The following is a 13,335-nucleotide window of genomic DNA, read 5'->3' on the forward strand; positions in this document are numbered from 1 at the left end:
ACTGTAATGAGATTCTCTCTTTCTTTAGTTAATCTTAGGAAGTATATCACCCATTGGGTCCACAATTACAAATAACTATTGCAGAGATTATTTCAATGCTCTTGCACTTCTCATGAATCATGACCTACCTCTCAGTCTTGGTTTTATTGCTCTGTTTTGATTGGTATTTTGACAGTAACATAATGTCTCATGTGCTCTACACAGGACTGGACAGAAGTACTTAGTGCACTTGAATTGGATTAAATCTCCTGAATAGTTAGGTAGTTTTTGTGGGTTTACAGGATAGATATGTAAATAAGCTTTTTATGTTTTCGTGTAATTAATAAACATGGAGAGCTGGAATCCAGCTGTAACTGTTGGTTTCCATACATTGTAAATATTGTGTGGAAAGCAAAGGCAAAGTATCAACGATCTCCAAAACAACACAGAATCAGGTTATCTTGTACATTCATCACAATCTGCACTCCAGTGATATATCCACCACAGACTTCCTTTCATGTCAGAAAGTACATCCATAACACTGTGATAAATGTGGATTATTGGTGCATAAATAAATAAGATCATCAACTCCTAGAAAGCAGACTGGCTTTTTAGGATGTAATTTCAGCAGGGAAAATCCCTTTTTCCATGTCCTATCTATTCCATTCATTTCTGTCCAGATCAATATCCTCCCCCCCCAACTTTTTCCCACAGCATCCAGGACCACCTGTTCTTCCACCCACTCCCACTCCTTGTAGCTTCTTTGGTTTTCTGCACCTTTACAAGGTATCCTATTAAGGTCTAAAGTAATAAAGAGAAGTATTAACTACTTATTAACGCAGCATTCATCTTTATGGAACTACTCATCTAATTTGAGATTATAAGAGCTCCAACAGGCCATAGAGATTTCCAGACATAATCTGACCTGTTTTTAATGTCTTCAGGAAGAGAGATGTAGTGCATGCTGAGTGGCAAAATTCTCATCCTATACTAGAGAAGAAATTGTCAGGCGACAAGCTTCCTGTGGCAGATCTTACTAAAATAATGTTTGTGGCACCTTCTATTTTTTTGAGAGCAGTGGCTAAGAAGTGCTGGTTTTAGAGTCACACAAGCAATACTGAGGCCAGAATTAATTTTGTTTATTTTAAAGTTATTTTAAAATAATTTATCTCTGCACATTAAAACCTCAGAAGAAATACCTTTGTTAGTACACCAAATAAAATACATAGCAAAGTATCAGGTTTACACTGACAAAGATAATACCTGAAAATATTTTTTTAAGTTTACTCTTAACATATACATTTAGTAAGGGTGTTTAAATATTTTTTTTCTTCAAATTAATTGCATTTTCATTGTGTTGCACTTTAAACAACATTGTGTAATGATAAACATCTTATATTCCAATTAGGTCCACAGGATTTATACTGGATGGTTTCCCTCGTACTTTAGATGAAGCCCAGTATTTGTCAGAACGAGGACTCTGTCCTGATGTTGTGGTTTATATTCAAGTAGAAGAAAGTGACGTTCTTAACCGTCTTTTTCCTCCACGTCTGAAAATATGGAAAGAAAGACAGTATAAAAAAATGGAAAATAAAAAGAAACTGAAAGACCTGAAAGCAAAAATAAGGGTAAGTTAAAAAGACTTACCTGTCTACTTTTCTTTAATTTCAGCAGCACAGGTCTGAACCCATATTCCAAAACTCCCAAAGCAGTGAAGAGCACACAGAGAAACAGATATGCGAGCCAGGAGACACAGCTCCACACATTCACAGCATTCCTAGATGTACCACAGGAACCAGAAAGTATCCAGGGCTCCTTTCCTCCTCTGTGCAATTAATCTGTGCAGGAGTTTAGATACCTCGCAGCCCAAGAAAAGTGTCTGACAGAATGCCAGACTTCTGGACAAAAGGCAATTAGATGGAGAGAGTGAATACAGCCATAAAAAGTCAAATGCATAGCTGAAGCATGGTATTGCTGTTGCATCCCAGATTCCCTGAGCACAGGCTGTTGCGTCAATCTGTATCCCCCGTAGGCTGACTTCACAGGTACTGTATGGGGTGTGTGCGCCTGTGTTTCCGACTATGACACTCTGCACAGAAATGTAACGGCACTAAGCCACATTCTCAGCGCTGTTGCAGCTGCACAGTCTCCCATTTGAACAAAGCTATGCCTGCTACTGAACAGGTTACATGTTACTTGAAGTAACCTGAAACCTCTGTGCAGACATTTACAATCAGCACATGCAACGTATTCAAGGTTCCTAACTTTCTAAAAAAGTAAGGTAAAGCACTTCACAGTACTTTAAAGTACTAAAAGATACTTCACAGTACTCTAAAGTACTATCAGAAAAGGTCTGAGCATAAGTTACTACAGAGCAGCTGACACACAGGAAGTTGCTACAACACAATTTGGGACAAGGCTCATACAATACCAGTAAGTTTTCTGCACTGCTTGTGCCAGAGGTTGGCTCTGAGAATGCATATAATCTAGGAAAGTTAAAGTATTTTTTCAATTTAGCCCTGATGAAAGTTGGAAGTCTTGATGGAAAAGGTGCGTTCTAGTGACCAGCCTACATTGCTGTGCTAAGCTCACCCTGGAAGTAGTTACTCTGATACTTCAAGTGGCAAATACCTGTGCTATGGATCCCAGGGTCCAAACTTAAATGAACAGTGTAGGCACCAGTATGGCTCCTGATGACAAAGGAAAAGAACCGGTTCCTATCTAAAACACATACACGAAATAGTGATACAAATTGATAAAGGCATTAAGAAGTAAGGAAAGATGAGAATCAGGATTTCCTGAGTAACAGTAATTTGATATTTTTGCTTATGTGTATTGCAATATAGTTTTTAGTTACACATTGAGTATTTTTCCATAGCATCCAGTTGGTGAGCAAGTCAGATGGTGCTGTGAGAACACAGCATTGTTGGGTGTACTGTTACCCCTCTTTTGTCACTAAAGCTGGAGGACATACAAAGAGTCTGGGAAAAGCAGACAGACCAGTTGAACACCACCCTAGAGTTTCCTTCTTCACTGAAATAAGCTGGCAACAGAATACTGAGAGCAATGAGTACACCCGCACTGCCATGTCGTTCAGGAACACTGGAGTTTAGTCGCAAGAGTAAATTAGTCTGTGCAGAGTTTCTTGCTGCTCTGCCTAGAATGCCCTGGTATGCAGGCCATCTCACTTGGAGTTAACATGGATTTCTAAAATTGCACTATTGCCTGCACGTTGACATACTCAGTTTTTCTGATCCCACTTCAGGTGACAGCATTACAGTGTGCAAGAACAGGACTTATAGGTTGAATCCCCATCAACCCCACTGGCCTTACGTAGAATGCTTCTGCATACTACTTCTGAGTTAGGATTTAGACATTGGGTATTTGGCATGTATCCACTGAGTATAAGGGGGACTATGTTTCAAGTGCTTATAACCTGGTCAAAATTGGGCAGTTTTAAACAGGCATAAGGAATAGCACACATTTAATATTATGCTCAGTCATGCCTTTGCTAAATGGCAGAAGCCACCTATAAGTTTAGAAACTCTGTAGCTTACCAATAAAAATACTATAATATTTTCAGTGTGAGCAGAATCACAGTCTTTTTTTTCCTCCCCTAATCTCAATCTCAGAAGTTGCCAAGTTAGTTTTACTAGAATTTACTTACGTGTTCACGTAGTAGAGAGGTATATCTAGTCTGCAAAATTCCAAGCTGCACAGATAATATTTTTTTAACATTAGAAGCAACTAGAAACAGAGCTTTAAGGTGGAAAGAACAACCTTAAATCTAAGTCACATTACCAATACTCAAGGGGAGAGCTTTTATTAGCAAATGTAATTGTCTTTATTACAACCTTTTTTCACTAACAGGATGAGAGGATTGCTAGAAGAAGGGAAGAGCTTTTAGCAGAACGAAAACAAAAGAAACAGGAGGTAAGAAAACAAGCTAATAAAAAATATTTTAAATATTTTGCATCCTTATGTTAGAAATTTCTAGAGCTTTTAGTCACAGAGTTTTCAGGGCAGTGTAGAATAGTAAAGATGTGATAGACTATCAGAAACTTCTGCTTTCAAAACTAATTTGACATGATGATTAAATTGTTTTAGAAACTATTGACTCATGAACGTTAAAAACAATTTAAAAAGAATTCTCAATATGTGCTCCAATAAAACACAAATGTGTTTTATGTATCTAATCTGCAAGCGTAAGAGTAGCCCCACTAATTGCAGTTAGGCATGTGTTTTAAGTACCCTGTCAAATCCATGGTTAATCCAGAATAGGACTGTACCAGGATTTCTGCCCAAAATTTGTAAATGTGGTAACGTACTACTTGACTGCTCATGAAATTCTGTCAACTACACTTTCAGCTAAGACACTTGTTTATCACAAAGTCCTGCCAAACTACAATACCAGGTATGAAAAAAAATACCCCTCTTACCAAAACTGCAGTGTAGCACTTCAGTTTTTTAAGCACTCTTGGAACTGGTACAATGCTTCACTGTTTGCACTATGCAATACCTCTGTATTTTCTTCTGAAATACGATTCTAGAATTTACTAGGTATTTGCTTATGATAAAGGATACCCCAAAATGAGGTTTTGTTGAATTAATGATTTTTCTGATTAAAAAAAGAGACAAGAATATCAAATACTCTTTCAAACCATCTGTATCATAGCCATGAAAAACCAAAATATTTTATCTTTATAGGCTTTAGCAAATAAGGAGCATTATGAAGCCACTGAGGAGGAAGATGAGAATGAAAATGAAGCTGTTGAAGCTATACTTGAAGAAGAGTTTTTAGAAGAAGAAGAAGAAGAGGCTGAAGGAGAACAGGAGATTGATGCTGTTGAGCGCATACAAAATGAAATTGCAGAAAAGTTTGGTTCAGAAATAGACAGTTTACAAGGTGTACAGGTACCAAGTCCACTGCTTATTTCATTAAATTATATGATGATGCAAGATGCATGATGCAAGAAGAGTTTTCGCGTTTATTTTAGCTGTCAAATTCAAAAGTTACAGTGCTTACACAATCATGCTGCTGTACTCATGATCTGAATATGTGAGCAAGATGAAGGCTGTAGTGAGAAAGTATATACTTTAAAAAATATATAATTTAGAAGACTAATATTGTGATTTAAAAACAAAGGAAACTTTTAGGTAGACCTACCTGGTCTTGAGGTCCTTATCTCCTTTTTGACAGGTCAGTTGATGCAGGCAACTGAACTAGACTCATAAATATATGAACAGATTTTCAAAATAATTTTTAAGGCAAAATTCTTATTAGAAAACTCTCATTTTTTTCATACAGTTCTTAGTAATGTAATTTTCTTGAAATCAGTGCAATTACCTATGGTGAGGTAACCTCATCCAACTTTAGATACCTGCAGTGTTAATGCCCACATCTAAGGCAGTAAGTAGATTGGTGCCATTTGTTTACTACAAAGTATCTTACTTCAGGAGGAAACTAATCATGATTTAGAAGAAACTCTATCCGCTGACCAGAGAGCAAATTTACAGAAGCAGATAGCCAAGGCATGGGTTTGCAAAATTAATCCAATTTTTACCAACACCATAAGTGTGACTCATTCAAGATTCACTTTATTTTAATAGTGAATGAATTAAAACCTGGATTAAATGTCAGGTGAATCAAGAATAAGCTACTAACATTCTTTGCACTACAGGAAAACATAAACCGTGTGGAAAAGATTAATGTTTCATGCTCAGAGATTCACTTTTCCATTAAGTCTGGAAGAAGGTGAATTGAAAGTACATTCAACTTTCAAAAGTGACCATAAAATGCCATAATTTTATTGAACTATTCAATGCATATAATCATGTATCCCAATGATAATCACAAAAATAATTTTAGGGGTTCTGAATAAAGCTTGTTGCTAATTTCACTTTGCTGAGTATAAACTGAATTTGCAAAACAGAATTGGAAAGAATTTAGGATAAGGCCCATGAGAAACAATAAACAAGAAATCCTGGTTAACACATAATCACAGAATCACAGAATGTTAGGGGTTGGAAGGGGCCTTGAAAGATCATCTAGTCCAACCCCCCTGCCAGACCAGGACCACCTAGAGAAGATAAGCCTTAGCTCTTTGGGTGAACAATAAAACGTTTCAAGTTAAAGTGAGTGGAATACTATAGTTCTTGGAGTATTTTCCTCTCTGTCATTTGGGAGCATATCGTTTGTTGTATCAGTAAACTGATAAAAAAAAATGATCAGAAAAGGAACAAGCAATTAAGAGAGTCAGCAACTTCTGTTTCTCAAGAAGTACATCAATCTCAGGGACAAGAGAGGTGACTAGTGTTTTAGAATTTGTTATTATATTGAGTTCTGCTTATGACAATAAGGGGAAAGATCCAAGACTGTGGATCTATGTAGATATTATATATAAGTTGAGGAATTACACAGTAGTATCATAGAACAGAATTACATATTGGGACTAGATACTACTAATATCCCCTCATAACAACTTACTCAGTATTTTTCCCATTTTTTTACCATATTGTTTTAATTCCAAGAACATTTATGCCTTTATAAATAACTTTAAATAATTTACTATTTCTGATTATTTATTCAAGACTCTTCTTTATTATTCACTGATTCCTCTTTGACATTATGGAATCTTGGTCTTTTATGGAAAACTAAATGGTGACAGTGAAACACAGCAGCACTTGTAAAAGCCTTAGGTTGCTAGAAAAAACTCTGCAGAAAATGGATTGGTCTCATATTTTACTGGAATAAGCTGGGGAATAATAAGTCACGAGAGAGCAGTAATATTTTCAGAAAGTAACTAAATAAGCCATCCTAAATTGTTTGGAATAGGGAAAGAAAAATCTTTGATTTTTTTTTTTTTAAAGATACTTCTCAAGCTTTAGCTTTATCATAGTAGATTCCTCAAAGTTAACTGTCACATTGTCCTTTTGGTTTTTTTAATAGTGTGATACTTAATATAGGCTGGATAATTTAAATTTCAATGGGCATGAAGACCAATTCTCATCTCGAATCAAATTTTGCTGAGAACATGCTCAAGAAATCCTTGATAGTTTACAGAAAATCTTGCTGTCAGTAATTATTAAAAATCTGATCATGTTTATGTATCTAATATTTCATTATGTTTTCATTAACCAGGAAGAACTTGAAAAATTGTTAATACCACAAATAGAGATCCATGGAGGACGGAAGCCTCACATCGTATGCTACCAAATATATAGCAAGCTGAATTCTCTAATGGAAAATCGTGGAAGCATTTTTGAAAAATGTTACCCAATAAGTTTGGCACTTGCACATAAGATGCTAGTTTTCTCATATAAATTTCAAAGTTCTTTTGGTCAGTGGGATCCTGTCAAGGTAATGTTCTTAAATAGCTGAACAATATTTTCCAGAAGTAATACTTTTAAAAAATGTATTTCACATAAAGAAATACTGTAACACTAGCAACTACCAGAAATATTTAATGAAAGCTACATTACTGAATCAAAACTACACCACTGAATATATACAAATTACAGCAAGCGTTGATAATAAAAGGTGTTAGTCTTCTCAGTGTTGCAGCTGAGAGGCATTTAGTAAAATCTGTTACATTAGCATTAGTGACACAATTAAAGGTGCCACCAAATCAGAAAGAAATGCCTAATTCTTAATGATCCACAAAACATGGGACAACAGAGAAGGTCTTAAAGCCTTCCAGAAGCCGTGAAAAAAAATGGAAGGATTTGGGGTTTGAATTTGTAAGAAGCCGCACAGGTGGCCACTAACCCCAGCAGTGGCAAAAAAGTAAATGAACAAAAGTTAAATGTATGTTATTCATCACCAATAGCTCTTTGTTATCAAAATTTACAAATTTTGAAGAGCAACAAATCCAATTCCGTAGTATTTTACTAGAGATCTGGAAAGTTGCGGTCAGAAAGTCCTCATGCCTATCCCCAAAAGTGGTCTGACATAGTTTTATGGGTAGCAAGTGAAATGTTAGTGGGTAAATTTTTGGTTTTAATGCTAGAAATAAAAGCAAGTTGGACTGTGAGTAAATCAGAAATAAAAAGGAGGATTGATTAAAAACAATCCAATGAACAAGATATAGAGAACAGGAAGTTCCTGAAGGAAACATATTTTGGCCTTCATTTTACTATGTTAATTAATCAAGTAACTTTTATTCTCTTTTGCATAGTCATCATGTGGGGTCTTCACCTGTTCCAGATTACATTTACCTTTCTTTAACCTTGGCAATCAGAATTGTAGACAGATCGGCTGTTATTATGGCTTTATTTAATCAGACTACTTACGTAAAATGCTTTAGCATCAGAACTGCCTTTTCCATGGCTGCATCAAATTGGCACCTAATAATCTAGGGACAAATTGCTAGAGGTAGATATTTCTTCTCTTCTGTCGTTTCCAATTACTGAACCCTAGTTTATATATGAAATTCTTATTAGACCCTACATGCTAGACCTTGCACTTCGTTCTGTTAGATTTCACTACATTTTTGTCATTCCATTTCTCCAATTCATTCATTCATGCTGTAGAGTGTTTTTTTTACCAACCAAAGAGTACAATTCAGTTAAAAGAAAGAAGTCATAGAAAGCTATTAGATAAAATCAGAGTGGTGTGGTGACAATGGAAATGTGGGTGCTGACAATAAAGAAAGGGAAATAGGAACATTTTAAGGGTATTTTAGGATATAATGGAAATGATGAAATTGATTAAGGAATGGAGGGTTTTTTGTAGAAAGGCAGATAGAGTATATGCCAATTACTTTTAGATTAAATGGGGGAGGAAGTAGTTATGCAACTGATTAGATAAGCAGAGAATAAAAATTATGAGCTGAGAGCAGATATACAGTAGAACAGACTCCTGCCATCTTATAACCTGAGGCCAAGCACCCTGAAATGACTTGATGCAGGAATAGGAACTGAAGAATCAGAGAAGGGTCTGGCAAGGTAATGTCGCACAGTAGAACAGTCTCATCTCTTACTGTAACACCCAGATCATTTTATCTATATATCTACTGACTCCTTCAAAGAATACTAATGTATTTGTGAGGTATGATTTCCCTCTACAAGAAGCTGAGTTGGCTCTTCCACATTATTTCATATGCATGCCTGTAACTACTGCTTTTTTCCATAATATATTTCAATTTGCTCAATACAGGGTCAGATTTACCGGACTATGTTTGCCAGGATCCATCCTGGAGGCCTCTTCAAAAAACGGTCACTTTCTCCACTTTCCTTTTTTTGTGAAAGGAAGGCCAGCGTAAGCAACAGGTTACACATTAGTCAGTAACAATTTCACTTCTGAGTCCCTTTAGAACTGCGAGGTGAATGCCACCTGGTCTGGGCAATTTTTCTACAGATGACAACAGTTACTTCTAAAACATCTTTTATTGATGCTTTAGGGCAGTTCTTCCAAGAAGGGCTGCAACAGACACATGACTAAGTTCTTCCACAGTGAGCAGGGGTGCAAGGAATTAATTTAGAATTTCTGCAATGACCATTTCTGCATTAGTGCTCCTCTTACATCTCAGTGATCCACCAACACTACAGACCTTCTAGTGGGCTGTCTGAAGTGTTTGAAAAGATTTCATCAGCAGCGTATATATTTTACCAAAAGCTTTTTTGACTTGCCTTGTTGTGGTTTTACACTTCACCACAATATAAGTATCGATATTCTTTTCTGTTCTCTCCATTTGTACGTGACTTCTGCTGACTACAGTATCTTCTACTGTCAGGCAGGTTAGTGGTTTTAATTCATAGAGGAATAAAATTATTCTCTTTATTCTTTGAAAATCAAAAAAACCCCAATTGTGTTATACCTGCTCTGACTACACGCTCTTGACAGACAGAAAGTGTTACGGTACCACCTACTGGAAACAGTGAATATTCTTTCTCTCTTAAATGTTTACTTCATCTTTTTGTACAAGAATTGCATATGTATGGAAGTTGCTCAGACTCGGACAATATATTATGTCCATGTGTATGCATTTCAGAATGCTTTGATGGTTTATTTCATACAGTTGCTACTCCTCTACCTGCCTATAAAGCCACTTCTGTAGGATGAAGGGGGAGGAGGCTTTGCCAAAGCTAATCAACTGCTTCTTCACATTTTATATATGCTACAGCTAAGTGAAGGAGATGTAATCAAGCCACAACAAAGCCGTGAAAACACAGTCTTTCCTGTAATCCATCGACAATATATTTATTTCTTTTCAAGTAAAGAAAATAAAGAAAAATTTATGAAAAATCCCATCAAATATATTCGTCAGCCAAAACCTAAACCAGCTGTGGCAGTTAAGATAGCAATCGTGGGACCTCCAAAATCTGGAAAGACCACAGGTAGGAGCCAGTATTATCTATAAAGCAAAACCTTATCTAATGACTGAAGCTGTATCTGTCATTACTGTTATTAAAAAATCATAAACCATTAATATTGTTGGTCTTACTGCTTTTCTTTCTGGGCATAGAATAGTTTAGGTGCATTTTCTAGTGTCTCATTTTACAGTCAGATATTTATGCATTGTCCATCTGAATTTTACATCACCTTCTTTGGAAGTTAGTGACGTGGACTGGCACTTAGAAAATCTGGACTTACACTATTTATACCCCTTGTAGTATTTCTGATTATTTTCTAACTGTTTCTTATTTCTTTCAGTCAAAATGATCTAATGTAAAATGAAGGAATATTCCTAGGATCAAGGTCCAGAACTCAAAACTCCACATTCCCTAGTCTGTTTCCAAACAAGATTTCCATCTTTCTTCCCTCTTCTTCCTCTATGACTCTTTCAATTAACAGGTCTCTGCCTTTAACTGCAAAAGAGGAAATTCAACTTACACCACAGCTTAATGATTAGAATAGGGTGTTAGAAAAAGAAGAGATGGGTTCAAACTATATCGTATAAGCGGAAGCATATTTTCTAAGGTATTTTGTAATAATATTGACTATTGCTGCTGAGGTTTGTGCTGAATTGAATGCTGTTAGTGCATTGGGCATGCTCTGCACATATACAAAGGTTTGGGAAGGGCCCAAGCAGGGTTAAGGACCCGCTTACCGAGATTATGCATTGGAAATGACCCAGGGAATGAGCTGAGCAGTTAACTTCTAAGACTAAGGACATACTTTAAGAGGCTGCTAGGTTGTGATGTTGCTTATATAAAAGTCATTTTGTTGAAATCACAATGTTTTGCAGTTGCCAAGAAATTTGCCAGTGTATATGGGTTACTGCGCCTGAGTATGGGAGCTGCCATACGGCTAGTGTTAGATAATCAGCCAGAGAGTGAGTTGGCTCTTACGTTGAAGCGGCATCTTCACAAAGGACGGACCGTACCTGATGGATTGGCCATCCAGGCTCTAGATGTGGCTCTGATGCATCCTGTGTGTCATACCACCGGGTAAGAGTCTTTCTTTGAGTTCAGGGGTTTTTTCAAGATGTGCCAGTCCCTTCATAGGCAGTGATTCCCATGTTATCACTGTAAAACAATTTCACTAAAACACATCAGTGGTTTATGCATTAAAAAAATAACCCACACAAAATGAGGTTCTTTACATTACTCTGGGAAACCAGACTGAAGCATAATTTTCTGCAATTTTCAAGTAAGTATATTCCAGTATATCCAAGTAATATGCTTTATGAAAGTTTTTTTGACTTTTATGAAAGTTTTATTGACTTTTTTCAGTCAATAAGCCAATACTTTTTATTATCCTTTGAGAACTATTTTCTCTCTCTTATACCAACTCCAGTACCAACTTGGACACATCTGATTCTCTTTGGTCATGCAGACTGGTTCAGTACTCAAGGGTTTTTTTCTGGTTTTGTTAACTGAGGTTATTAAGGAGGAACTGAAAGCAGTGAGTCTTTCCACCTCATTCATATGTGATCCTGATTTCCTAGGCTCTTCCTCCACCACTGAAACACCTTCTAAACTAGGCAGACTTAAAAAGCTTCATGATCATGATTTCATGACATTTAACTCCTCTCCCCAAAAAAGGAGAATTGTTACAGAGAAAGGCAGTTCTGGAATAATCTCTGAAAATTATTTGATCTTGAGATCAAAATTCTTTCAACTTTTCTTTCATGTTAAATACTGGAATATTGTTTCAGTATACTTTTTGCCAGCATTGCCCAATATGTGAAAAGCATTTCTTCATCAATATGATTAAAAAAACTTTAAGTACTGTAGGTAATTTTACTTTTCACTTTGAAAACTACTCCTCACAGTCCATATGGAGATTTCCCATAGTTAAAATTATGCTTCTGAATTACTGATGTGTCAGAATTTTAGAGTCCACATTTCTTACAAGTCTGAGCCATCCACTTATGTTTCTACACATTTTGCCCTTTGTGTATTTCCTTTACTCTTTACTATTTCTTACTCTATCTAGTTGATTTTTTTTTTTAATTCGACTGCAAATTCTTAGGGCAGCGATAACTTCATGGCATAGGTGTAGACTTTTGTCTCTGTTGAGAATGTACTAGGAATACACATAGTCTTAATGGTTAATTAGAAAAAGACTTCTTAGGAACACTGTCTTTCTGCTTCTGTTTGTATGCAGAGTTGTAATTGACGGATATCCTGTAACAAGAAAACAAGTAAACCTCTTGGAATCAGCTAGGATAATTCCAATGAAAATCTTTGAATTGGAAATCGACACAAAGGAAGTGTTCAGAAGAGCACTGCTGGACAAGGAAAACATGAATAGGTAGTGATGCTCCCTGATAGCAATATTTTTATCTGCACGGTTTTGTCATTTCTCTGTTTATGTGTCTCAGTGCTATACCCAGAGAGGCTGTATCTAAGCTGGTGCATAACCCAGCTGTCTCTGAACTCCACATATGAAAAGACATGGGCACCAGTCCCTCTAGATTCTAATGCTTTGATTTCCATAGACCAGAAACGGAGACATAAGGCATTTGCAGCATGCTCTGGGCAGATTGCATGACTGAGGTCACAGATGTGCAATGCTGTGCACTCACTGCTTAGTTAAATTGGTTTTAATGAAACCATACATCGGAAATGTTACTAGTTCACTCTGCTGCTGAAGTGTATTATTCATCAATTCAATTATTATCATCGTAAGGAAAATTGATACTTCATCTAATAAGTTCTCTTTTAAGTCTTAATTGGAGCTCTTTTAAAAAGATAGAAATAATGCATATTTTCATAATGTATACAATTCATGAGTTACTAATCTAAACCTTTCAATTCAGCTTGCTCCCTTATTTGTTTTTCTAAGGGGATAAATATTCTGTTTAAAGAGCTGTTGGTTGTTTTCTGAGGAAGACCAGTAAGTAGTTTATGAACAGAGGATTGAAAAGAACAGAACATTCACCTTAAAATTAAATTGTATAAGAACCT

At 36.2% G+C, this 13,335-nt stretch overlaps 1 protein-coding gene across 1 annotated transcript in view; it reads left to right on the top strand.

The window, feature by feature from the left end:
* The window catches only part of AK9 (adenylate kinase 9), a 71,282-nt gene that overhangs the window by 51,413 nt on the left and 6,534 nt on the right, over positions 1-13,335 (top strand). Inside the window, exons 22-28 of the mRNA XM_086460453.1 lie at positions 1,388-1,607; positions 3,850-3,912; positions 4,687-4,893; positions 7,121-7,339; positions 10,104-10,317; positions 11,169-11,370; positions 12,533-12,679. Coding sequence (XP_086316579.1) covers positions 1,388-1,607; positions 3,850-3,912; positions 4,687-4,893; positions 7,121-7,339; positions 10,104-10,317; positions 11,169-11,370; positions 12,533-12,679 — 1,272 coding nt within the window. The remainder of the gene's footprint in view (positions 1-1,387; positions 1,608-3,849; positions 3,913-4,686; positions 4,894-7,120; positions 7,340-10,103; positions 10,318-11,168; positions 11,371-12,532; positions 12,680-13,335) is intronic.

The sequence above is a fragment of the Leptosomus discolor genome, chromosome 2 (genome assembly GCF_034619465.1).
Source record: "Leptosomus discolor isolate bLepDis1 chromosome 2, bLepDis1.hap2, whole genome shotgun sequence".
Taxonomy (NCBI): domain Eukaryota; kingdom Metazoa; phylum Chordata; class Aves; order Leptosomiformes; family Leptosomidae; genus Leptosomus; species Leptosomus discolor.